Source organism: Vanellus vanellus (assembly GCF_965231255.1).
Source record: "Vanellus vanellus genome assembly, chromosome: 5".
Taxonomy (NCBI): domain Eukaryota; kingdom Metazoa; phylum Chordata; class Aves; order Charadriiformes; family Charadriidae; genus Vanellus; species Vanellus vanellus.
Window position 1 is genome coordinate 28,145,177 of NC_138910.1, and position 26,913 is coordinate 28,172,089.

General features: G+C 44.8%; 2 protein-coding genes across 3 annotated transcripts in view; both read left to right on the forward strand.

The window, feature by feature from the left end:
• Nucleotides 1-234: 234 nt before the first annotated feature.
• LOC309671878 (protein ITPRID2-like) lies at nucleotides 235-7,196 on the forward strand. The gene is made up of 4 exons (XM_082483187.1): nucleotides 235-258; nucleotides 586-870; nucleotides 1,019-1,067; nucleotides 6,554-7,196. Exons 2-4 carry the CDS (start codon nucleotides 645-647, stop codon nucleotides 6,669-6,671), a joined length of 393 nt encoding a protein of 130 aa, XP_082339313.1. The 5' UTR covers nucleotides 235-258; nucleotides 586-644; the 3' UTR covers nucleotides 6,672-7,196.
• Nucleotides 7,197-11,629: 4,433 nt separating this feature from the next.
• ITPRID2 (ITPR interacting domain containing 2) overlaps nucleotides 11,630-26,913 on the forward strand; it is a 33,331-nt gene continuing 18,047 nt past the window's right edge. Inside the window, exons 1-5 of one of the 2 annotated variants that reach the window (XM_082483186.1) lie at nucleotides 11,630-11,747; nucleotides 12,264-12,472; nucleotides 13,407-14,095; nucleotides 17,795-17,867; nucleotides 24,415-24,506. In XM_082483186.1, the coding sequence (XP_082339312.1) occupies nucleotides 11,704-11,747; nucleotides 12,264-12,472; nucleotides 13,407-14,095; nucleotides 17,795-17,867; nucleotides 24,415-24,506 (1,107 nt within the window). In that variant the 5' untranslated portion in view covers nucleotides 11,630-11,703. The remainder of the gene's footprint in view (nucleotides 11,748-12,263; nucleotides 12,473-13,406; nucleotides 14,096-17,794; nucleotides 17,868-24,414; nucleotides 24,507-26,913) is intronic. The other variant, XM_082483185.1, reaches the window with a different exon arrangement.

Genomic DNA, 26,913 nt, shown 5'->3' on the forward strand with positions numbered 1-26,913 from the left:
CGGCAGCCCTCCCGCCCCTTCCCCCGGCCAGCCCCGGGCCCCGAACCCGCCCCCCCCCCGCCCCTGCCCCGGGGCGGCCCCGCGCGGGCGGCGGCGGCGGCGGCGGGAGGCGAGAGCTGCCGCCGGCCCCGCTGCCATCACGTGGCCGCCGAGTTTTCTCCCCGCAGCGGTATGAGGAAGTCAGAGCCGCCGTCGCCGCCGTCCGCCGCCCGGGCGGGCGCAGCCTCCGCCGCCGCCTCCCCGCGGCGCGATATGTGAGTGAGTACCGGCGAGCAGGGCACCGGGCCGGGCCGACCCCAGCCCAGCTCCCCTGCGGGCCCCGCGGGCTGCCGGGGCTGGCACCTGCGGGGCCCGGGAGCGACCGTTTGGGGGGAGAGGCGGGGGAGGTAGGTGGGGGGGGAGGCGGCGGGGAGTGGGTCTGGGGGCGGGCCGGGGTGTGAGCGCGGGGCGGGGCGGCGGCGCTCCCGCGGGGCTGCGCGGACGGCGGCCCCGCGCCCCCCGGCGGCCCGGCCCCGGTGGCGGCCCCCGGACGAACGGCACGGCTCCCTTCTCCTCCCCTCCCCTCCCTTTCCCTTCCCCCGGCAGGCTGGGTCTCTCCGGCGCTGGCCTCCCGGCGTGAAGCCCCCGCCGGCGCCGCCGTCGCGATGGAGGAGCCCCCGGCGGCGGAGGAGTGGCAAGGGGCGACCCAGAAGAGGAAGGCCTGGGCCAAGAGCCGGGACTCCTGGCAGGCGTCGGAAGCGGAGGATTTCTCGGCAGCGGCGGCGGCGCTGGCCCGCGGCGAGGAGGAGGAGGAGGAGGAGGAAGAAGAAGAGGAGGAGGAAGAGGAGGAGGATCTCGCCGGCGGAGAGCTGCCGCTGGCCGCAGAACCAGGTCAGTGCCGAGAGGGGTGTGTAGGGGGGGTGGCGGGGCCGGGGCCGCAGCCTGCGGGCCCCTGGGACCCCCCGGCAGCCCCGCGGGCCGCCCCCGACGGCCGGGCTGTTACTGACTGTCGGCTTTTCTCTCCTGCTCTGCCCTTAAGGCCACAGCGTTCCCAACGAGAAGATCGCGATATGGCTGAAGGACTGCAGGTGGGTGCTCCCGCCGCCCCGCTCCGGCTCCGGCCGCCGCCGGCGGGTGGCTGCGGATACGGGGCCGGAGCCCGCGGCCCCACGGTCCCCCCACGGGGCCGGAGCTCAGGGTCCCCCACGCGGAGTGGCGGGCCGGGCAGCTCCCACTTAGCGGAGGGCGGGAAATCTCGGCGGTGTCCTCTCCCGTGGGTCAGCGTGGGCATCTCTGGGCTCTGGAGCGGTGTTTGCCATCAGCGCTATCACGACCCTCGCAGAGGCACCCTGCGGTACCGTATGGGCTATACCTTCAGCTGGGGTTACCAGGGGAGGGGGAGCAGTAGCGTATGTATTTATGGTTAGCGAAGAGCTGGCTTTTGGCACCTTCCCTCCTTGGTGCCTCATTAATGAGGCTGAAGACTTTCAGCCACTGAGGGAGGAACTCTGTTGAGGGAAGGCAGCGGTTTTTTGGAAGCCTCTCTCTTTCTCACCAAGGGGCTCTGGTTTGGTTCGCAGCCACCCCTGTTGCCTTGCCTGGCTTTTGCTGCAGATTTAAAGACACAAAGCTTTCACTGCGATGGCCACTGTGCTTAGGGGTCTTCAGGACTGATGGCACAATTTAGCCTGACTTGATTTAGCCAAGTCTTTCTCAATGTCCTGCCATCCTTGAGACATGGTACATATATTCCGTGTTGCTGTTACAAAATACTTCTTTGCTGTTTGGAACAGGCTAACAGCATTACTCCTTTTTTCATCTTCAGTCACATAAAACCATAAATGCTACATCCAGTAGCAGCTGCTTTTGTCCCATCTTTTTCTCCATTCAATCCTAGCAGCCCTCAGAGCCAGAGTTGATGGGGGAGAGCTAAAAATTAGCTTTCCAGTAGTTAACAATGACATTTCAAGACCTCCCCTACTTGATATCTCTGGTTTCCTTCTCCTTGTGAGAGCAGCGACATTAAGGTGAAAATTTACCTCTGAGATTAGTTGTGCCTTTGTGATCCTTTGATCCTGTAAGTGGCTGAGCTGAGCTTACTCCCGTAACTGAAGAGTGGATTGCTTTATAGCTACAGGGTCCTCGGTAGTTTTCTTTGGATGTCTACAGGCTGTGCCTTGGAGGGGGTGTTGGCAGCTAGAGGCCTGAAATCATACTCTGTCCCTAAAATACAATGTTCAGACCTGACAAACCATTCTTCCAGAATGCCAAAATCGGAGAAGATTTTTCTGACTTTACTTGAAATCTGGTGTCCTGTTGCTGTAGCAAAGTATATCTTTAAAAATAAGCATTATCAATTTTGTGCTTTATTAGAAGTATTTTTTGAGCAGGGAAGGGAAGAAATGGAGGAGTGGAGGGGGAAGAGGCCCCCGAGAGAGAAATTCTTCCTAATGCTGCAGTGCCACTTCTCTCCATATCTGCAGGATTTCTGTCTAGAACCTTCCCTGGTCCTGTCACCCTTACCGTTTCCATACGGAATTTAAGAAATAGCACAAAACTACAAACAGACAATGTGAACATCTAATAGATGGTCACAAATCTTGAATAATAACACGAAGCTTGCCATTTTATTCGTGTGCTCCAGTAACTGTCTGTGGTTAAAACTGGCACCAAACGCTTCTATGGAATGTGTTTGCATCTGTGATTCACAAAATATTGGATTCTTCTTTTACACTATTTCCATATTTTACACGTAAGGGAATAAAGCGTGAGTTTACCCTGTTGCTAATACGTAGATGCAAATTTAGTTCATGCATGTCTGTGAAACCTGTTGTGGCCCTTCCACAGAGGTCTTTTAAAGTATAGCTATTTACCGTTGTAAGTCTCTTCAGAAGGATCTTGTGTTTGCCTCAGGAAGATAAAATTTGTAATTTTTTTTTTTAAAGATCTCTTAAACCAAGCTATTCAGAGTGGAGTTAGCCTCTGACTCTGTAACGTGCAGAGCGCGTGAATGTACGGTTCATGTCTGAGAGGTGCAATCCCTGCAGCCTGGAGTAGTGCACAGTCCCTTGTGTTTTAGAACTGCAGAATAGTTTCATTTTTATGTATCTAATACACATGCGAGCAGTAGCTAGTATGTGAAGTAAAGTGATTATTCAACTTGCACTGTTATAAAGTGACTGTGTGTATAGAAACCCTGAGCTGATCGTCTCTTGATAACAATGTATATAGGAAAAGAGGACAGCGTAAGAGGTGACAGAACAGCCCTACAGATACTGTAGTGTGTTGTTTAAAAAAGTATACTTTAAAACAACAGTAGTGAAATTTACAGTTGTTGGTGATAATCCTTATTTGTTTAATAACACTTTTTTTGCTGTGGAGCTTTGATTGCTACAAAGTGTGGGCAACATATGCAGACTGAGCTGCTGTTTTTGCTCCATCACACAACCTCATTCTTACAAGTTAGCTCTGTTGCAAAAATATAGCCATTACTACAAGTGAACATTCGATTACTAAAATAAAGTATTTTCTCTGTTATGTATTTTATAGAAGCAGTCCTTTCCATTTTGTCTGAGTTTCTGTAAGCTTATGTACATTAGAAGAAAATTGGCACTTTTAAAATCTAATTTTCTGTTTTGAGTTGGCAGCAGCACAAAAAAACTTAGTATCAGCCCGCTGCATAAATAGATCTGCTTATAAGATTTATTCTTTGTTTGTTTCCAAAAGCATCAACAGTGTTATAATATGGATAAAAAGAATTACTAGCTGTCCCTTGATATTCATGTTAGTGGTTTGTGGCTCTTATTACTTGGCATCTGTGTTTCACATCTGCTTTGGAGAAGAGATTAGGGTTGCTAATATCCCATGCTATTTAACTTGGTAGACACTTTTTTTTTTTAGGAAAAACAACCAACCAACAGCAAAACAAATAATAATAATAAAAAAGCACGTATGTATCACACTGTGATAAGAATTATGGAGGCTTAAGAAATGTTACCCAAATGTCAGATGTTACCCAGAGTTAAAGGTTCATTCATGTTTTGGGAATCGCCTGCGTTTGAGAGAGGCATCCTTTGCTCTCTCCCCAGTATTATGAAAGGGCATTTTGAAGTAATAAGAAAGCTTACAAAGGTTTTTAGTTTTAATTCTTGTAAAGCTAAGATAGGAAACACAAGTATTTGTATTATACTGATAGAAAAGAAGAAGTTTTTGACATGTGTATTATATTGATTCAGTGTATTTAAACTCTGCCAGTTATACAGGGAATCAGGAGGTATTTAGGAGCCATCTCCAGTAGATGTGCAGGAAGCGAGTTCTTGAAATGCCTCAGAAGAGATTTTTTGCTTCAAGTTTAAAATAAACATGGCTCTAACCCAATTAAGGCTTTAAAAGCTGAGATTTAAATGCTTTTACAGCACAGTGCAAAACCCTTGTCCCCTTGCTGAAGACCACCCTACCGCAACTGGTAGCCGAGCAAACCCACCTCTGGGATGAGAGGAAGTCTTGAGACTGCACGTGGTCCTCTTACCTGCTCAATACCCGTGTCCCACGGCAATGCGGTTCATTCAATTCTGTTGTAGACTGATATTGAGATAAATTATTGCCATATATGTTAAAATAGAATAATAAATGAGTGAACATGAACGGGAAAACGGTAGGATCCCTTCATCCAGGCACACGCACGCTTGCTTGCTCTTTGCTATGGCTGCCCTCCAGTTGCAAAGGCTGCCGGGATGTGCTGGGGACCTGCTGTGATGCACCTCCAGTGGGGAGACCTCGTCCTGAGGGCCGAGCCAGTGGAAGGGTTCCACAGGGCACAGAGTGGCTCCGAGATGGAGCCGGCCTGGCTGGCTCATGGGCCTTGCTGGTGAAAAACAGGCTGGCGCAGAAAGGCAGAACTGTCCGCACTGTTGTCCGAGGGGATTTTTGAGTGGGTACTTGTCCCTTGTTTAAACTCGTGTTGTGTCTAGTTCTTAAATGTGGGTTTCTCAAAGGCAGGGGGTGTAAAGGCGGCTGTGCCTGTGTGCAGCGGTGCAAGCAGGACAGCAGATAAGTGGTTGACAGGGCGTCTTTTCTCGTAGCTGCTAACATGCTGTAGAGGTGGCGGACTTCATTTCTGAAAGAAGACGCCAGCTTCGGTGGTTACTTTCACCGTTTTCTGCCAGCCGGTGCGTGCAGCGCTGACCTTGGCTGTCAAAGGCCCTGCTGGCAAGTTTCTGCATCGACAAGGTAGAGAGGTGGAAGTAGCTACCGAGGAAGAAGGATGGGAGCGCACCCATCAAAGCCAGGGAGTAAACAACCGGCATAGTTATTACCTCAGAACATAAGGCTTGTTGTAGCGTGACAGGTTTAGACAATAGGTCCGAACCCTGACGGGACAGACCCGCAGAAACTCTGAAGATCAGAGCCTCGGCAGAGTCTGTCCTGTCACCCGAAACAGCCTCCTGCACCTGGACGCTCTGGCTGTTTCCCTTGGCCTCTCACTGCGGTGGGGCTTTGCTCTGCTGCGCAAAAGACACGTCGGAGTGAGCTTGCTCCCTATCAGCAGGCCACACGTGGAAAGAGTGAAGTCTTTTCAGAGGGCAAAGAAAAAAAAAAAAACACCAAACCCCAGGTTGTGAAGCGTAAGGTCTGTTAGAAAGCAGATGCAAACTTTCCTTGCTTAATTTGGCCATGGCACCAGAACAAATACTGTATCGGAGCACTGTTTACTTTCAGGTCTTTGGGCAGGTTTATGTGTTTGTCTAATTAAAAACCCAAATGAAACTTACATAATATAGGCACGTAAATCATCTGGTTTCCCCTTCCTTATGAGTATTATATTTCTGAATTTGTTTTGGGCTTTGAGAGTTGATGCTGCGCTACTTAATAGTGACAGGCCTTTGGTTAAACATGTCTCAGAGACGAGATGTGGAAACATCCAGCTAGCGTCAACAAGTGTAGTGTGATCCCAGAGAGGGATTGGACCTGTCGTTTGTGTGGTTTCTGCTGCTCCTTTCGGGCACCGTGAGGTTCAGCAAATGCCCTGCCCTTCAGGGAGCAGCAATAGGGAGGGATCATCCAGATAAGAGCCAACAGTGAAGAGCCTGTAATGTATCAGAACTGGCGAGTGACAGCTAACGTAGATGTCAAGGTTTTTATCTGGTTCCTGATCACCAAATACAGCTTTTTACCCCTCTCTTCAAGAATTTTTAAATGTGTAGAAAAATGGCAACAGTTTTTGTCACATGAATCACCAAGTCCATTCAAAAACCCATGCTCGTTTTTTCTGGGTATTTTGCTGAGAAGCTCATGATTTTCCTCGACAGGGGCCTGCTGACCCCTGAGCTTTGCCACTGATGGTTGCCTGAGCTTTGCAGTTATTATCAACCTGTTTTGTTGTTTTTCCCTACAAGGCGTGTTTGTTCAGAGGGCTGGGGATTGTTTAGGAAGTTATTGCCAGTCCTCAGATGTTTGTGCTTTCTGGGGGCGGAGGGAGGGACAACTGCTGCTATCACAAGCTTGTTACACACTGTAAGGAAGGACATGAAGCAGCAAGTTTTTAAAGTAGTATTAATCTCTTCTGTGGTTTCAGAACGCCTCTGGGAGCCTCCCTGGATGAGCAAAGCAATCCTCTGTTGAAGGGTAAGAAAAGGCTTTACCTACTGAAATCTCTTTTGCTGGGAACTGTGCTTTCGCGGATGTTGACCTGAGACCTCGGCTCTTTAGCACAAACCACAGCCTAGTCGGCGTTGCTGAATTATTCTCACTGTGCAACAGTTGTGCCCGAGAAACTGGAGAGGGGGGGAAAAGGTCCTGAATAAGTCTTTCTGGACAGTTTAGTAAGCCCTAAAAAAAAAAAAAAAAAACTCAAACCCAAAATATGCAGAACAGGGAGGTTGTAATTTCCTGTCCAAGCTGGTGAGCATTAGGCAGTTTCTGCCTCTAATAACTCTGGTTGCCACCCCTGAAAATTTTACTATCTGTGCAGGTCTGAGTACTAAAGTTCAAAGTACAGCGAGAATGTGCAGGTAGTGACAGGGCGCAGAGGAATTACTTGCTGTGCCTGGAGTCTTCGCTTCAACTCTTAATCCAGTACAGGGAGAGAGAGGGGAATGCCTAAGCTGGACTCAGACTCTGGATCTCCTGGGTAAGATGTCTGGAGGATAGATGACACAGCACCAGAAGGTACAGATGTGTTGGGTGGTACCTCCAGGTTCCCACTTGCAATTAATTTGCTCGCAGGTTGACTCGGGAGTGTTTCTGAGCACAAAACTCAAGCAGTGTTGTAGGCGTTCTCTTTCAAAAATTTTCTTCTATGTTCTCAAATGTAACTTCTCACTTCTTAGTGCATTTTTAGCGTATGAGTAATGCGGGGATTGTAAATATAGTCTGGTTATGTCCTTTTGTATTGACTGAAGTGTCTTGCTAATATCTTTAGTTAAGGTGTTGGAAAGAAAACACTGCAGCATTCTAGTTGTTGAACTGCTAACTGTATGTTTTCAGGCATGCTGGTGAGAAATGGAGGAAGTTTTGAAGATGACTTATCCCTGGGAGCTGAAGGTGGGTGTGGCAGGATTATGACTCTTTTTCTAGAAAATAAAAAAATAAAAAAAGTTCAGTCATCTGATTTTTATTTTGAAAGACAGCATTTCCCTTCTGGTCAAAGGCAGTTGATAAAGCTGGCTAGAAAACCAGCACGAAGCACATAGGAAAATGCAGGAAGATTTGGTTTTTGAGTTTATTAGACTTGTCGCTGGTGTTAAACATTCTGGTCTAACCTGAAGGTCAGAGGCATCGCTGAATTCGCTCCTGCCTTCTCATTTTAATGCCCACAGCGGCAGCACAGCCCGGAGCACACACTGTGGCTGTGAGAAAGTGGTTTCTCCTACTTGCTCTTCTTGTCCATGGGTTACTCTTGGCAGCCGGGCGTGCCCCACTTCCACCGAATCCCTTGGGAGTGGCATGTGCAGGCTTTTGAAAGGAGGAATGAAATTCTGTCAGGCAAGAGGCAAACCCATTAAGGGCTAAGTGCTTTTAAAAATGAAAAGCACCAAAGCTGAGTAAGTATTTTGGATCAGCCATGATATACACTTTGCTGTCACGAGCTGCTTGCCTTTTTTTTTTTCTCTCTTCCCCTTTTTAAGGGGAAGGAGATGTGGCTCTTCATGGTGGACTTCTTTGCTAGAAAAAGACTTTTAGCCTCTCTGTTGATCGTGGGTTAGAGGTGTCCATAAACAAATAAACAAAAGCACTGTGGATCCTGTTCAAACAGCAGCATCCTGAAATAAAATAGCAAAAAATGGTCTCACAAACTGGGTTCTGGGGTTATCTGCAGGATAGGCAATATAAAACAATATCTGTTTTCAGTGTAAGAATTAAAAAAACAACTCAAAACCACTCGCCCCCTTTAGCTTTTAGTGTTTTTTGAACTACAGCTTTTACAAAGTGTCAGAACTTGTATAGTAGAAAGCCCTTTTTTTCCACAGTGGTCTTCCTAGTGGTGTTAAAGTAGAGGGACAGGGCCTGGAGGAAGGAAATATCTTTAATTTTTAAAGCTTCAAGACTTCTAAGGAAAACAGTTGATCTGATAATGACCTTGATCTGATAATGATGGAGAAGCAGTAAATGAGTCTCTTACTGCAATAGATTAAACAGGATTAAATTTTCTTTCTGACAGTTTTTTCTGCTTGTTAGATTGCCTGCAGTACAAAGATTTCGTAGGAAAGGTTTCTTTGTAATGATAATCCAAGCTCTGAGCACGTTTTAAAACACCATATCACTTTTTTCTTTTCAATTTTTTCCCCTGATCATTTGCAAGAATTTCTCTTTTTTTTTTTTTTTTTTATGAACATTTAGCATGATTTAGGCAGAAGGTCGTTTCCCTTCTTTTCGTATGACAAAGGTCCCAATACTAGAATCGCTGGTTGATTTCCCTGGGTAAGGATTGCAAGTGTTTCTTCTGGCCTTTGCTTCCCGTCTGAGAACAAGGGGACAACAGAGCTGCTTGGAGCAGCGCTGCGTGCCCTGCTGGACAGACAGCCCCTTTGAGGCTGGTATGAATGGCCTGCCCTTGTGCATCCCTGGCTGCTGGAGTCCACATACAAGCCAGAGCCCTCTGGGAATGGTACGGGGGGCACTGGGCAGGGTCTTGTAACCCCAGCCCCCTACTGAGCTGTTAAAACCCATGGTTTGGCACTTCAAACTAGTCACCAGCTAATCCATATAGATAGGCTTACCTCCATATTATAGGTAAGAATATAAAAAAAAAAAAAAAAAAAAGAGATGTGGTGTCTGCGTTTTGTATACATTTAAGTTTCCTCGTGTTGCCTCTGAAGAGAGAGGTTGGGAGGTTTCCACGTTTTGCTCTCAGTCGCTGACTGTACCCCGCTGGCACAGCGAGTTGAGATGTAGGGGTTTCCCGGCAGTGCGTTTGACATTACTTTGCTCTTTTTGTAGCCAGTTCTGAGAGCTGCTATAACGTATGTATGCTCCTTGCCTGTCTCCTGGGGCAAATTTGTTAATGCTGAGTCGCCTCTTGGGGAACCCATACTTTAAGGCTGGGGCTCAACTCTGGCTTGACAGGGTGTTGATTTTCTGAAGGAATAATGGTGCCTGGGATGTTCCTGTGTGGAGCTGGGCTGATCCAGCTGGAGAAGACACTGACTTCCCTGTCGGAGGCTGGTGGCCGGGTGGGACCTGATGGCTGGTCTTCCTCCAGAGCCCTCTCGACTCCGAGTGTGGCCACTGGTCCCATCAGCACCGCTGTCTTCACCTGGCTGTTGTCCCTGGATTGCACGGCTCAGGCAGCCGGGGCCCTGCCCCCCTTTGAGAGCGGTCTGTGCTGATGCAGAGACTAACGAATATACAGTCTCGCTGCCTGGCCGTGGGGCCGGCTGCCTTTCTTACGTTCTTTACTTTCTCTACCAGAGCAATCCTCGCGTGCCCGCTTCTCCTCCTCCCCTTCCCGCCCGGGAACAGCCCTGCAGCTGGTAATCCTGCCTTCAATTGCAAAGCAATAAATGGTTTATATAACAATTACTAGCTTACCGCACGTTAAATTTCGAGTTAATATGATTAATGACAGTATGTAAACGTGTGTCCGTGTGAGTTTTTATTCTAAACAGAGCCCGAATAAACCAGATCATCTTTATATCAGCCGTATGCTAGAAACCCTTGACAATCACATTTATATGGGAAGAGAAAAATGTGGCTTATGCGGGGGTATTGGTAAACGCGCTCGCTGCCTGCTTCTTTGTACCAGTTGTGGGAAGTGTAATTCTGAAGAGGTCTGTGCTTAACTTCTTCTTGTTTCTCTGCAGCTAATCATCTACGGAGTGATACCCAAATGGAAACATGGTAAACATCTTTTTGTTTGTTTGTTTACTTCAGAGAAATATTTATACTGGAGGGCGGGAGGGAGAGGGGGCAGTGAAGTCGTGGAGGCTACCTCAGAGCTAAAGTTCTTCTGCTCCTGTCTGTTTACATGAGAGGGAAGGAGAAGATCCAGATAACACAGAAACAGTCATCAGGAAATGCAGAAAAAAAAATGCAGATTCTTATTCTTCCAACATACCTGACGTAGATTTTGGGGTGCCAGTAGGAAAACAGAGAAATGACAAATCTAAGTAACTTAGCATGATTTACCTTCTTTGTCTCACTGATGCCTCACCATTTCATAAATTTCGAGGGAAAATTAGTTTTACCTTTCAGAGCAGATGTCCTTGGGGAGTAGGGAAAAAAAAAAAAAAAAAAGACTTTGAGAGAGGAGAGTCTCCTGCTTTACAGGGAGAGCTTCCAAATAATATGTGCTGAAACTAAAAACCCATTGAGACTTCAGCAAATACTGGCAGAGCCCATGTGGGCAGCATCCTCGCTACTCCTCCTGAGCCGTGCTCTGTAAATGTGCTTTTACGTGAATCTTCTGTCTTCTTTGGTTTCTCAGTGCTTGTTCTGTTGTACATGCGCATGTGTGTTAGGATTTGTATGGTAAAGTTCACCCCGGGAAGGTTTGTCCCCCAGAGAGGTTGGCAGTAACAGTATGTTTGAGCCTGAGGTACCACCTCATGCTGAGGCGGCTTCTCCAGATGCAGGGAGGAAATAGTTTGGGATTGGGAAAGAAACTGGCCGGCAGTCTGGGTTGGAACTTGTCTTGCTCCCTTTCCTCCAACCTGGAGTCTCTTCGGCTTCCCCGGCCCCTGCCGGGACGGCTCACAGCCTCTCGCTGCTGGTGGGTGGCAGCTGGAGGTGAGGGGGAGGTGGGCACCTGAGGCATGGAGAGGTGGCCCTGCCATGGAGAGGTGGTCCTGCTGGAGGAGGCAGGGGCACGGGGAAGGCAGGGAAAGGCCAGGCAGGGCAGGGCAGGGCAGCTCACCCGAGGCCGGGCTTCCTCGCTGGAGGAGGGTGGGATCGGGGAGGGTGGAGCAGCAAGGGGAGATCAGGGATTTGTTTTCTCAGCTTGCATTTGCCTTCAAATTCTTACCGTCTACGTACATTTTTACTGAGGCGTCCCAGGGTTCGCTTTTGTTATTGTATTTCAATAAATGACATGGCTAATATAAACCAGATAATGCTGAAGGGGAAGAGAGAAATTCAGCGGCGCTGGCGGCTTAGCTCTCCTCCGAGACGGAGGATCGAGTCCCCAAACAAACGGGGTTTATCGCAGGGGTCTTCTCCGTTTGTGTTGACAGCAATGGTGTGCTGGCGAAGGAGAGGAGGCTGCAGTTCCACCAGAAGGGGAGAAGTATGAACTCCACCGGGTCTGGAAAAAGCAGTGCGACTGTTTCAAGGTAAAAGAGTACTATGCTTTGAAGGTCATGGCACAGTTCAGTGGAATTTGGCTGCATTTTGCTGGCAAAACTTACTTCTGTTCCTCAGTTTAATGGACTTGGCTTGATTTATGTGCATTGTTGCATTTAGTAGCCGAGAAGGGAATTTTCATTTGGTTGCTTGAAAAACGGCTATTTGTTTTCAGTTGTGGTTTGCAGTAAATACTAACAAATGGGCCTGAATGTTAGAAACGTCAAATTTTAATGACATTTTAAAACACAAGCTTGGCAGAATAAGGGCTGACTTTCTAAATTACAGGATTGGATCTGAGATATGTCTGGGCTGATGGCTCTGGTGATGGGAACCAAAACTTCAGAGGCAGAGATCTCCATAATTATTTCCTAAAGTAGGCTGAGCTGTAGGAGTCAAAAGTACAATAGACCAAGCTGGCTACTGGGCTGAATTAGCAGTTGGACAGAAGGGACAGGGTCTTAAAAGGAGACAAGTAGATAGTAAACATCTTTTCATTTGTCTAGTGTTTCTGAATTACTGGAGCTTTATGAGGAAGATCCTGAAGAAGTGCTCTATAACCTTGGGTTTGGAAGAGATGAACCAGATATTGCTTCAAAAATTCCAGCAAGATTTTTTAATTCGTCATCATTTGCCAGAGGGATAGATATCAAAGTGTTTTTGAATGCCCAAATACAGCGCATGGAAGTGGAAAATCCAAATTTTGCTTTAACAAGTAAGTGTGTTTTTGAAGCAAATTTTATTTTTAAGTTTTTGAACCTTGTAAACAACCCCAAAAGAATGTGTATGTCTAATATTCTGGCAAACCCCCTTTACAGCCTAAAGGCCAAATGCTATTCAGAATCCATAATAAAACTCTCGCTTGGTCTTAAGTATGGCAAAAGGTGACCATCAGTGTTGTACACCTTGTGGTGAGGGGAAGGGGTTTATAGTAGGGCAGGGAAATGAAGGGCCCCCTGTAAGATATACTGCCTTCTGGTTTGTGTCGCCCCTGTCTCTTGCTCCTAAGTTTGTCTTCTGTTGTAGCTTTAGAGTGCTGAAACAAATAGCAGTATCTGTCTGTTTCTTGTGTTCTTCGGTATCTGGGTGGGATTTTTGAAAGCTGTCAGCAGCGACCTACTTCTGTCGTTGTTGAAATCTGGGCCAGTACTTCTATTGACTTGGGCAGGAGCTTTGTTAGGTCAGTAATGAGCCTTGCTGAAATGAGGGCATAGCTGAAATGTCCTCTTGTAGCTGTAGATGGAGAGAGCAACGCGCGTAACCCTTTTTTTCCTAGCACTTTGTAAATTAACTTGCACTTGCATACCTGTGTCCCTTTTTTACTTTGTGAAGGCTGTCCATGCTGTTCTTGTGCATTTAGTAATGACTCTTGCAAAGGTTTTTCCATTTTTTCATGCTGTGTGGTATCACTTTCACGTTACGGGACGAGCTGTCAACCTTTGGGGCCCTTGATATAAGTAGGAGGAGATTTTGGGCAAGGGAGGGTGTGGTGGGTGGGCAGAGGTTGTGATGAAAATTCCCTCTTCAGATATGAAGAAAGAGCTGTTCCTGAGAATTCAAACCATTGCGTAGAGATGGATCGACAGGTCTGGGATGTGATGACTGGAAACGTCCTCGTAAACTCTGCCTTATGTTTTGTTCTTGTGCAGGTCGTTTTCGTCAGATTGAAGTGCTTACTACTGTGGCCAATGCTTTTTCTTCTTTGTATTCTCAAGTCTCCGGGACTCCTTTGCAGAAAATTGGTAGTATGAATTCAGTGTCTTCCAGCAAAGAGGCATCCAGCCCTCCCCCTCTAAACCGCAGCAATACAGCCAGTCGGTTAATGAAGACCTTGTCAAAGCTCAATCTGTGTGGCACACAGCAAGCCGATGGTAGCGGCTGCTCAACTCCTTCACCTGTTGAAAAAGGGAAAAGTCCAGCTGAACTGGGGAGTGAGGAAAACGATGTTAAAAATGAGTCTAAATTACCAAAATACTCTAAAAAGAAAGACTCTGCCTCTTTTTTGGCTACTGTAAAGGAGGAGATAGCCGGTAGTCAGACAAATGCTGCACATAAACCTGGAAACCTTCCTGCTGGGACTGACGATAAGCGAGAGGGTACTGTGCCTTCAGCAGACGTGCAAAGCAGCACGTTGGCAAGCGCCCAGGATAGACCGTGTGAAGAATCTGGTCTTTTGGACTCACCAAGCCTCAGCACCAGTTCCAGTACATCCAACAGCAGCACCGCGACGCAAAGGCTGCCCACGGCATCGCCAGGTAGAGACCCCTGCACTCCCCTTGCAAACCCGTCCATAATGAATCTCATGCTGCAGCAGAAGGACTCCTTTGAGATGGAAGAGGTAGGTGGAGATAGATGGCTTTGTTTTTGCATACGGTTTACATAACTTGCTGGCTGCCAGCAGAGGAATGTTCCCTCCTGTGTAGTTGACAGTGTTTTCTCCCGGAATACTTTAAATTCTCCGAGTGATAGGACAGTTGTCGCTTTCTCTCGGTACGCTGCTCTAATTGATCCTCGTAATGAAATAACTTGGTGCTGCTGCTGCTGCTGCTGTTGTCCCTGGGAGTCAGCAGGAAAGTTCTCATTCTTTTTTTCATCGAGCTCAGGTAATTGCAGGCACTGGCAAAACTACTAGGAACTTCTCCCATGGGAATAGATCTAGGTTAGGCTTTGTATATATAAAAACCCTTGGTTTTAAATTTTTACTTCACTTAAATTACTTACTGGAAGTCTTTAATTTTGTTGCCTCAAAGTAAATTCAGTTTATCAACTGATACTGATTAAGGATAATTTTGTGGATGGAGCAAGAGTGTTGTTGCATGAAAAGGAAAGGGGCTATCGTGTAGGGTAAGGTGCTCATCTTGTGCAACTCTTGGTTCTGATGACAACCTAATCTACTGTATTTTGATTTATTTGTTCTCTGGAAATTAGCACACTGAAAGTTGCTGTTTGATGTGCCTTTGGTGGTGGTTTAGTTACAAATTCTGTGCTAGCTGCCTTTTAATGTCTGCATAAATGCATGTATCCATTTTTTGATTGATAATTGTCCCAAAGGGTTTTTAATTCCCAGATTCCTGTAAGGGCTTTGTTTATTAAGCTAGTAAATGGGCAGCCTACAAATTCAAGAGTGCAATTTTTTTGCATAGACTCACACCTTGAATTGTTAAGATCTGTCTTAAATGAGTAGATGTTCTTGTGGACACATTTAGAAGTGGGTCTTCGTAACAGTTCAGCAGTTAGCTTTTTTTGTCTATGTGAAATAGATGCGTAAAATAAAGGATTGTGATTTCATTGGTGAAATGAGTGAAGAAAGCAAGTAAATAGAAAACCCTCAGAGTTTTACAGCGAATGATGAAGTGATGATTTAGGAGATACTGTGTCTAGTGTTGTATTGTCATTACAGGCTCTCTATCTAGATCAACTAATGTTTTAGCTGAAGGCGCTCATTAAGTAGAAGAAGGTAATCCAACGTCTTGGAGTTTCTGCCACTTGTTTGTGCTTGTGTGTCATGACCCACATGTTGTGTGGCCATCTACTGAACCAGAACAAAGGACTGGTCCATCTGAGAGGGGAAAAAGAAATGCTATGTATTTTGATTTATTTATTTTTCCTGGGTTAGCTTTCAGCTGGATAATTTTCTTGATCCAGTTTGTTGTGTAGCTGCACGGATGTTTGTGTTGGCACAATGGGAGGGGTCTGAGTGGCAATGCATTTTGCTGTATTCTTGATAGTTGGACTGGTTTCACATATTCCAGAGGAGAAATCCATTTTTTGGTGCTCTTGGGTGAAGTTGAAACAACTCATTAAAAAAAAAAAAAAGGAATGGAATTTTCCTTCAGAGCAAGTTGGACTGTAAAGGGTTATGATATGAAGAAGACTTGCCGAATTCTGCACAAGCCAAACGCAATGTGTTTGCAAAGTTTTGGTTGACACACTGCAATGATGCCAGTGCATAAACACAGCTGGTTTTGGCAAGACAACATGTGATGTGGGATGGGATTGTGGTGAATTTTTGTTTACACAATAGAACATATACGTTATCAACTGCCTTCAGATCCCTGGGAGGGAGGGATTTGGTTGTGTTGAAGAAACTTTAGAACAATACCTGGCAGCGTGATTCTGTTTTCATGTGTCTCTAAGCAGGGTATAATGAACAATAAACTGTATTAGAGACAGTGCAATAACTCCTCCCTCCGTTTTCCCAGCTTGGCTTGGAGTGCATTCATACATGTAGGAAAGATGACAGATCTATCAAGGAAGCTCTTTCCATGCTTACAAATGCCTTGGAGGTTTGAGTGCCCTTCGGAAGTCTGTGGCTGTGAAGATAGCTAGTGCGGGAGTGAGTCAGGGCAGGATTTCCCCCAAACACCCACTCCTGAAGCGGCCAATTACAGTCCCAAAGGTCATGTACCAGCATCAATATTGGCTGAAGGGACGGGGAAGGAGAGAGAAGTGCTTCTGTGCACTTGTGGAGCTGCGCTGTGCTGCGGATGCGGCCAGGATGCTCTCTGCCAGCCGAGGACAGGAGGTGGAGGGTATTTAGATGAGAAGTGGCTTAACTGTTGGAAGGCTGCAAATGTAGCCATCGGAAACTGGGAGGTTTGAGAGAATGAAGACACCTTTCCTGGAGGGCCAGTCTGATCAAAGGGCCTGTGAGATTACTTGCTGTTCTTTTATTATTTTTTTTAATTTTATTTTTTACTTTTAAATAATTGTTTCAAAAGGTATGTTTTTTTTTTTAAATTTAGATGGTGAACTCCTTCTATGTTCCCCTGCATTTGGACAAAATAAGCATTTGGCCCTTTGGTACAGACTTTATCTCCTAAAGGAACAGAAGTCTCTTGATTTATTGTGCAAGAGTAATGCTGTTCACTTATTAATGGCGAAAAGTTCAGGCCAAGTACTTCTCAAAACCCTTGTAATTAAGAAAAAGCACCCTTGTGGCTGCTGTATACACGATATCAATGCAAATATAGCTGCTGCTTTAGCCAAATACTAACTCGGGCTTAAAACCATCAGTATCCTGGTTTTGCATTTTAAAGTTGATTAAAAATGCGGATGAAAATTTCATTGCTTGGTCATTTTGAAATTAGGCAGGCAGCCCATTAGAGGGAAGGGTTGGGGGGGTAGTTGGATTGGTTTTTTTTTGTGTGTAGACTTGCATGTGAACCATTAGGATTTTTTCTGTAGCACACAAAAGAGAAAACATATTCTTGCTTTTGAACTAAACAAAGGCCTCCCTGTTGAGATTTTAGGCGTATTCTTTGCATTGTTTGAATGGTTGTCTGAGGACTGCTTTCTTAATAAGGCTGTGTTTCACAAAGTGATTAAGTAATAGGATTAATTTTCATGTAGTCTTAAGTTTCCCAGTTGAAATCTGCATGGCTCTGAGTACATTATCTCCCTTTTTTGTACTGGAAGACACAAGAAGTGTTTCCACGAGTAGTGGCGTGGTGAAGTCTGGAACAGCTTCTGGCAAGGTCTGGGTCCTTCTGGAGGATTGGTGGCTTGCGGGAAATACTTGGTAGGGCAGCAGATGACAATCCTTATGTGCTGACATCTGGATAGATTTTTCTAAATGTATTTTGCTTGTTCTTTATATTCAAATGAGGGGCCAAGAGTACTGAACGAAAAAGACAGTAGCAGTGTAAAGGTGGCCAGAGTTTTTTTTTCACACAATTATTTTGGTCTTTCATCAAACTGAGAATGCTCCGTAGTGTCACAGGGTCACAGGATGTGATTTCCTGGTCTTCTTGCATGAGGAATGTAACCGGAGGGGAGCCCTGCGCTGTGAGTGAGAGGTGCTGTCCTAAGGATCGCTGTTGTCCTACAGGGGCATTGCCGAGTACCTGATGAAATAATACTCAAGGGGATATGATTTACTCCCTCAATCATTATAGGCTGTTGGACTGGAGAAAAAAAAAAACAACTGCAACAACGCCCCCCTCCCACATGTGTGGTATAAATAGCTTGGACATTTTTAAGCACAGGAACATATTCCAGTTGTCCTAACAAAATATTTATCTCGTCTTCCTGATAGATCCAGAGTACAGAGGGGGATCTACCACATGTTCCAGCCTCTCACCAGCTGGCAGTGACCAAGTCAAGGAAGGGTGAGTAGACTTCAACTCCCAGGAGACAGCAGCCTGCTGCGTATCCTTCCCGCTCTGAAATGCTGATTCAGATATTTAAAACTTCTAAAGTTTCTTTTCTTTTTAGAAATAAAAAAGATCGGGGTTTCTTTTTCAGCTAAATGACAGAACATTACTGCAAAGTGGCAACCAAATTACAGGCAAGACAACAGCCCTATAACCTCACTGGCAGTTTCACTTTTGTACAATTGATGATAACTCAGAGGAACTGAAATGTCAATTCAGATTGTATGGGATTTCTTTTTTGCCTGGCAGATCCTGTAATTTAAGATACCCATTTGAACTAAATTATATTGTTTTAAATGTAAGTTGCGTGACACATCCAGCTTTTTCGTATGCACTGCTGCTCTATCTGCAAGCTGTCCGCGCAGAAGACTGGTGTCTGCACCCATGTGGAAACTGTAGTCCTTCACATGGCAAACTCTGTGCACTGGCTCTTGTTGCTCACTTAGTTTGCGCTTTCATCTCAAATTCTTATTTATGTATTTTATGGCTTGGGAGAGGGGAAAAAGCTGATCTTCATTTTGTGATTGTTACTTTGCCTAATGTTGGCAGGTGAAGTCCGTTCTCTAGCTGTTACGTGTAATTAAAGCAGAAATAGAGCTTGTTGCATGTAGCTGCAATGCAATTTCTCGGTGAAACATGACTAGCATCTCTAGATGCTAAAGTGAGGCAGAAAAACCTGCTTTAAGAAATAGAGATGGTCTTATTTGCCTTTTCACAAATGAACTGAGAGTCTTGTGAACTGTCAGCTGAATTGCCTTAATGTGGTTAAGAATGCTCTGGACTAAGCACTGAAGGTTGAAGGTTAATGCCTGGTTATTATAGCTTGTGCTACTAGTTCAGCGGTGTTTTGCACAACACAGCATTGCACTGACTAGTCTTCCTCTGTTACAAACATAGGCCACCAAGAAGGACCGCCAGAAACTGCACCTCTAACTGTTCCTAGCATTTCTCCCTTGGCTGTATTTTAAAGTTAATGATTATGTGCTTTATGTACATGTAGAGATGCACACTTTACAGTTCCGGTCTCTTGTTTGCCTGGTGTCGGGAGTTGCAGAAAGAGCTTTTCAGAGAAAGGCAACTTAAGGAACCAGAGGCTGTGGTCAGGGAGGAGAAAAATATATTTTTTCATGTTCTGAAATGCTAATTTTGTGTTTTCTGTTCCAAGTAGCTATCCTACCCTCTTCTTCCTCCATGCACGGAAAAGAAAAAGTCAGGTGGTCCTGTGTGTACCTGCTGAAAGGTACCAGCAGTTCTAGCAACGTGTCTTCAGTGTGGCAGAAGCAGGGCATGCTGGCTCATGTTTCCCAGCTAGTGTATCCCGCCCATTTCTGAATACACTTGGCATAGATTAACGATGACACTTTCTCATCATGCAAGTATTGCCTAGAGTTTTCTATGACTTATCTGAAAAGGATGCCAATGTTGATGATAAGCCTGCATGCTTGCTAAAAGTTAGTCTGAGACCAACATTTTATTTCACCTGTGGAAAGCTTAGGTCTTTGTCCTATATAGGTTTCAGTAGAATTGCCAAGAGGGAGAGCACGTGGCGGAGAACATCCAAAACGTTAAAAAACAGGAGTCAAATTTTTTTTGCAAGTTGTCCAACATGAGACAATGTAGAGGGCTGTTTTCTCAGAGAGCAGGTGCTCACCAAGTTTAAAGGCATCCCAAGTAATGGTCACTTATTAAAAACACTGGCCCTTGTATCTGAATGGGAAATGCCACTCTCACTAGCAATCTCTTGAGGTGGGATCAGCATGGAATTCAAGCACTGGTCTTCTGTAGCAATGTGATTTCAGTTGATGATCCTCATACAGACCCACCTCTTTCAGTGGTTTTGGCTCTACTGTACATAAGCACGCATAAACGACAAAAAAATTGTTCTAGATTAATTCTTCCCCTGAAGGAATACTTTTGTACATTTTTTTTCATGTAGGGGTACTTCTGTGCCAATTAGCAGGGTTAGCGATGTTCGGTACAGACTGTTACAAACCTTGCAGTATCATTTTACATCTGCGCAGAGGGCTGTGGATGCTTCCTCTGACATTTACAACAGTTTGTAAGGCATTTTAAGAGGGCCTATAATAAGATGTGGAGTTTTGAGTTAAAAAAAAAAAAAGATTCTCTTTCCTACTGAAATAGTCTGGAGACTTAAGATATGCTTGAAAGAAATAGAGTCTGCTTCTGCTTAGACTCCCCATTAAAGCATGTTTCTCATTTCTGATTAGCTTGCTGTATAAGTGGTAAGTGTAGATTTTCAAAGTGGCTTGGAAATAATTGCTTTGCTATAGTACTGTCTTTGTTAAACACTTTATAGGGGATACAAAGAATTCTGTGTCGTATTGACTAGCTCGATGTACTTTTTAGGTTATGTCTTCCAAATGGTACTGAACTGAACTAGTTTATCCATTATGCCCAAAACTGGCATTCTGTTCTTTGTTGTTGCAAACCTCAAATGTAGATGTATTTTTGTGTATGGGGTTGGTTTTTTTTTTTTTTTTGGAACAGAGTAAAGAAGTATGAAAAGCTTCAGTTGCTTTGCACTGTAAACATACAGTGCTGCTAAATGTCCACTATAAAAAAAAACTTATTGCCAAGTTATCTGGAAGGAAGGTTTGTTAGTTGGAAACCAAAATTTTTCCTGACATATTTATACAGCAGCACCTTCCATTCCAAAAATGCCCAACAAACAAGACAAATATAGGTACAACGCGTAGAGAACAACTTATTCTCGAGGCATTTGTGAGTGTCTGGTTGCTGACATCAGTGGCTCTGTGAAATTTTGAATAACCGCAGACCTGTTTCTTTTAAGGCATCCGACATTGATAGTCAAAAGCAGTGATTAATTTTGAAAATTCAGTTCTTGAAAGTGTAGAGAGCACATCATCAGCACTTCCTGTCCGTAATATATTATTGTATTTATAGCTCGCTGTGGGTGCAGCTCCATGGGAGATTGGAGATGGGGGAGTGAGAAGAAAACATTTGGAACAGATTTAGTGTTTGTGGGAGTCTGTGCTAATCTGTCCAGAAGCTAGGAAATCCCCAGGGACTTGGAAGAGTTTCTGCAGCAGTGCTCTCTACTGGGCTGGTTTTTGCAGTGCTGGGGTGCAGGGTACGATCAATATGGGAAAAAGGGGCAGCAGATATTTATTCCCATAATGGAATATTTTATAGCTAAGTTGGGAATGTCAATTTATTAATAATCTCATGAAATACAAAGTGCAGTAGAGCCTTTCCTGTACTGCAGGCACAAGAAACATAGATGTTACTAAAGCTTCATGGGCAGTTTCCACGTATTTCTCCTCCTCTTCTGTGTGAGCAGTTGAGTTATGCAGAAAGCGTGAGACAACGACCTGATGGGACTGTTTGAATTGGTGAGACTGACAGTCCATTGGTAGCTGAACATTATTTTACAACAGATGAATTGTTCCATTATTTGATAGCGATTCTCTGATAAATCTGTGTTCTCGTGTTTTGTAAACTGCTGACTTGTTTCTTCATCATCTGTTCTTATTTAGAACTTTGTCAGCTTATTTGATGTATTTCTGAATACCCACGTTTCTCAGGCATGTATTCAGTGCCTAAAAATATTTTTTTTTTTTAAACAGCTTAAAACAATAATTCAAGGGCATTTTTATTTGTGCTCTATTTAACTGGGATGCGAGTTTGATTGTTCCTTCTGGTTTTGTTCTTCTTGGCTGGTTCCTTTTCCCACACTTTCCTTATTATGCTGCCTCTGGCCTTCTCCCACTGGTTCAGAAGATTTCCTCTACATAGTGTTGATAATGGCTTTGGGCTGCAGGGTCAGCATCACGCGGTGACCTTTTTGCGGAAGGTACAGTTGCCTTAGCAGGGATATGCAGGGCAGGGGATGATCCCAGGTTGGCCCCCACAACCCAGCCTTTGGTGCTGAGTTTTCTACATTCAAGGTGAAGAGAGGGGAGCCGTATCTCATCACACGCTCCTCTTAAGGCTCCCCATTGCCAGGAGGCATTTTAATCAAGATCTGAATGGAACTAACTCTCTAACTTTTTAAAAAAATGTTTTTATGCTTTCCCCTTGTCTGCTTGAATCTGAGAGACATCCAGGTGCCATAGAGGAGGTTGTACATCTGGGTTAGTGGTTGACAAGGAGGGTGGATACCATTATGTATCAGTAGAACCTGGTGTACTAGTTGGTATTTCCCGTCTTTACAGAGCCAAACCTTGTCATGTCACTACTGAAGTATTAGAGATTCCTGTTCTTTAAAAGTTTTTACTGCATGTAAATGGTAGCAGTATAGTGGAGGACTCTGAAGACTTGCAAGAGACAAGGGTAAGGTGGTGGACAAGACTACTCATACTTAAAAATGTCTCCTCTGATTTGCTTTAAAACATTAAAAAAAATGCTAGCAGCTCTGCAACATAGAAAGCAAGGGATGGCTCTGTTAAGGGAATGTCTCCTTAGGTGGAAAGAAAGCAGTTTGAATCTGTTCATGCTGTGCTCGTCTCTTGCCATGGATAAAGATGATGAGGCGGGTTTGCGTTCCTCTGCTCTGGATTGACCAGTTGACTGGCAGTATCTGTCATGTAAAGCTGTCAAAGCATGTGCATAAATAACAAATGCTGTAGAAAATATCTAAAACACTGATTTTTACTTCAGTATAGTATCTCTGAGGAGGTCAAGAATTGACAGGAGACCTATACATATATATGTGGTTGGGGTTTTTTTTTTTGATAGCTGAAAAGACAATATTGACTGAGAAGGAAATAGAAGGGCAGGTCAATATTTTTCTTGAGCAGTAATAAACTTCATGAACATGAAACCAGGTGCCAGCACACACACTGGTGAATCGCTTTATCTGAACTATTTGGAATCTCTCCCCTGTGGCTAAGGCTTTCACCAGTACTGCTTTTTCCTTTTAAATTAAAATTCACCAAATAGGAAAAGAGACAGCATGGAGGCCAAAGTAGGTGACTATTCACCTTGGAGGAGGTGGCAGGTTCCCACCAGCCTCAGCTGTAGTAGCAGCCTGCTTGTGGCACGCTCTTTCAGCTGTATTAATTGTATCGGGCAGTTAATAAGCGTTAGTCCAGTTCTCAGGGAAGTCATTCCCATTGTCTTTACTGGGAGCTGGGTGGGGATGTCTGTCTTGAGGTAGAAAAGTTGTTTATCATCGCAGGATATTGTGGCTACCATGATAACAGAAAAGCAGCACAATTTGAAAGGCACTCCCTAAAAGCCGTGTGAAATCACTGATACAGAAGTTTACCGGGCAGTTTGCCTCTCCTGGTGTTACAAGCTTCTGGGCCTGTGCAGGCTTTTATTTCTATGTTAGTGAAATGTTCATCAAAATTAATACCGAAAAAAATCAGTTCTGAATATCCAGCAGTTTCAAAACAGTTTTCATAATGCATTCCAATGCCTTGAGCTGTGAACTGGGATTAATTATATGATGACAGTTAAGTGGTTGAAGGAATGTGGGGCAAAATTCTGTGTTGAGCCTCCGAGAAGACAGCAGCGAGCGCTCGCCCCAGGGTGAGGAGGAGGAGGCAGGGGCCTGGGGACTAGAGGCTGCTGTGGTCTCATCCCATCTCCAAGCTTTTACGCATCTGCTGAGAACTACAGGTGAGATACCGTTGTTGCCCATGCTGCCATCTGGCTAAGCGAAATGTTTATGGTGCTTTAAGGTAAACCCCGCACTCGGTGGGTGCCGCCTGTGTCTAGTCAGGAACAATATCCGTGCAATACTGTACTGCAGAGCTTACTGAGGTCTGCTTGAAAAGCAGCTTTGTGGGTATAGTGCTTGCACCGGAGGAAACCACTCCTGGGTAGCACTGAGGATTTTAGAGCCTCTTTAGGCTATTTTAACACTTACCTCATGTAAGTAGAAAAGAACAAGCAGGAGGATCTTATCTTGCATGTATAAAATGAGCACTGGGAATGTGCTTTGGCAGATTGCCCGTTGATGTGTCAGAGAGGTTTGCTGTTTGTCCGCTAAACCGGTGGAGGACCATCTCTAGCGGTTTGCAGAGTCCTGCGCATCGCCCTCTCCGCTGTTCCTCTGGGTGTATGGGGTGGTGTAGGCTGGCAGGAGATGACTGATCTCCTTTATCTCTGTGATCAGGAGGGGTGGCGAATCTGTACGTGTCAATACAAAAGCAACTCTTCCACTGCCTGCATGTGAAGTAACCTGTGATTCAGTTTTGTGGAAGGAAAACTCCAGCAGTGGCAAGATCTACAGGGTGGGTTTTTTCCACAGCACAGGAAAGAAAAATGTAAAAGATGGTTCCTCTTCCACTGCTGCTTCAAGTTTCACTAGTAGGGCTTTGCATGAGAAGAGGTTTTGCTTGAAACAAACAAGTTGTTTCTCTGTATTGTTCAAAGTGGAAATTGAAAAGGAATTGTGTTACCCACTTAATGCTGCTTTGATGTAAAAGGAAAGCGTGTCTTGAATGTGATTGGTCTTGAAAGATTGAGATTTGTAAAGTAATTACGGTTGGGTTTTGCTTGTTTTAAACAGATCAGCTGTTACGAACCGCGAGTCAGCACTCTGACAGCAGTGGCTTTGCTGAGGACTCCTCCACAGATTGTTCTCCATTTAATCAGCTTCAGGTAAGGTTCTTACACTGTGGTTGAACTATTACCGATTATTGTGGGACAGTAGGGACCTGGGGAGGGCAGGAGGGATGTTGATGTTTGACTGCTATCGTGACCATCAATCTAGATCCTATAGAACTTCTCATTTTCAGAGCTTGACCTGCTGAGTCCCTTACAGAACTCTGCTAAAATTTGAAAGGCTTTCTGGTGGGATAATCTGGGTATGCTTGGGTCTGGAATAATCTCTAAGTTCAGTGTGTCCTGTTTGCCGTTTCTGGTGTATCTTTTCTCACCAATTGAGGCTGCAGAATCATAGTCCGTTCCTCTCATGACTGCAGTGGGTAGCAATTAAGGTTATGAAAGATTATAGATTTTCTTCTGATCAGTTCATTTCTTAGATAATTTTTGCCTTACCGCTCTTTCATTCTTTTTTTTTTTTTTTTTTCTGGGACTTTTCCATATTTTTAGCTAGCAGCTGACAGAAGGTGAAAACAATTTCATCCTAACTATACTGTGAAGGTATACTAATGTTTAGTTGATCTTGAGCTCCCACACTGTTTCTTGTTCCAGTTCCTTTGATCTCAGTCCCAGAACTTGCCGTGATACTGACCAGAGACAGCATGTCTTAGGGGAGGCTTTTGTTCCAGCATGGCGTTTAGGTGTCTGCCTAGTACACACGTTTGCCCAGCGCTATACCTGATGTTTAGGAGAGGTGTTCTCTTGCCTCTTCTAAAACATTTACACAGTAATATCCATGATTTGGTTGTCCTGTCAGTCAGCCAGAGAAAAGTCTTGAGTTGGATCCTGGCCTCAAGGCCATCGGTTAGCTGTCTGGGACTTAAACCACAGTCTGGAGGAATACAAAGATGGGATTCCGGGTATCACCAGTAATATCATTTCTATGGCTTGCAGCTGCTGAACTTTTTTTTATGCTATTGTATGTTTTTTTCCTTGTGGCACACCAAACATTTTAAAAGCTGTTTGGCACTTACTAGGAAGAGATTCCCACCCTCCCCATCCATCAGCATTGCTTTTCCATTTTGGTACTGGTATTTTGTGCTTTCCAGTTTTGTAGTTTTTCAACTGAGTAACACAATGGAAGCCAAGACAGTGTGAATCTTTTTGTCTCCCTTAAACATCAGCTTACACTTTCCAAGAGCAAGAGAGTGAATAAAGGAAATCATGAGCTTGAGTCCCTGTAATGAGCATCATAGTCCAAGATACTGGTTCTGCTCTCTACTAAACTGGGACTACACTGAAGCTGACAGGCATCTTAGAAGCAGTCTTGGGTTAGAGTTGCTCACTCCTGATCTTTATATTGGTTGCAACCTGATTAAGAGTACGTTAAAAGCATGTTGTAACTAAGTGCCCCTTCACTTGAGGACTGGTGGAGTTTATTTTTGTTGGCTGTAAAGGGATGAGATTTTTCTGCTTTCTATTATGCTGTTTTGAAAAGATGTGTTGAGACTGCACAAGATTTGTGCCATGAAGTCGCTAGGCTCTCTTCTGCCACCTTCACTGCTTTATTCAGATCAAGTGCTGAGCTGAATTCAGAAAATATGGGTGAATGATGAGACTAGGGGAAATGAGAACTTGGCAGCTCATGAAGAGAACCTGTGAAAAGATGAAGGGGATACAGAGGGGTATATATTGTTTCTTAAAAGTATGGTAAGTTAGTGCCATCTACTGTTAAATAATTGACTCTAGCAGCCATAGCATTCCTCTGAAACTCAGGAGAAAGCTCAAAAAACTGGAACCGTGTTGCTTTTCATCCCTGACATCCAAAATAAAGAATTCTAAGGGAGATTCTGGCACTAAGATGGGGAGTTTCACGTTACCAAAGAGGCGAGAAGAATTCTCCATCCAAGTTCTTGAAGTTTTGCTTGCCTGACTTGTGAACGAACAATGTGATGGAGGATTAGAGACGCAGATATGCACACATGTAGCACACCTAATTTCACCTAGACATTACAATCTTTTGTTCTTTTAATACCTTTGACTTGAACAGTGTCTGAACCTGTACAGTCTTTCATACTAATTTGTGACTGTGCCAGTGAGTGCAGTGTTAAGCACATACTTACGAAGTTGACCTTCATGACTGAAATTTTCTTCTAGATGGTTGGAGAAGGAACAAGTGGTCTGTGTGGTGGGTGGGGAACTGGATGACAAGAGGGTGGTGGTAAATAGCTCCTTTTCAAACTGGCAGCCTGTCACGGGTGGGGTCCCCCAGGGATCGATATTGGGCCCAACGCTTCATAAGTGATCTGGATGATGGGATCAAGTGTACTCTGAAGTTTGGATATGATACCAAACTGAATGGGGAAGTGGGTACTTTGGAAGGGAGAGCCACCTGCAGGAAGACCTGAATAGGCTGGAAGAGTGGGCTAACAAGAACCTTAGGAAGTTCAACAAGGACAAGTGT

What these genes read in the sequence shown, in the direction of transcription:
- LOC309671878 (XM_082483187.1), top strand. Translation starts at nt 645, where the DNA reads ATGGAGGAGCCCCCGGCGGCGGAGGAGTGGCAAGGGGCGACCCAGAAG. An exon ending in GCCGCTGGCCGCAGAACCAG is followed by an intron (nt 871 to 1,018) that starts GTCAGTGCCGAG and finishes TCTGCCCTTAAG; the next exon opens with GCCACAGCGTTCCCAACGAG. An exon ending in ATATGGCTGAAGGACTGCAG is followed by an intron (nt 1,068 to 6,553) that starts GTGGGTGCTCCC and finishes CTGTGGTTTCAG; the next exon opens with AACGCCTCTGGGAGCCTCCC.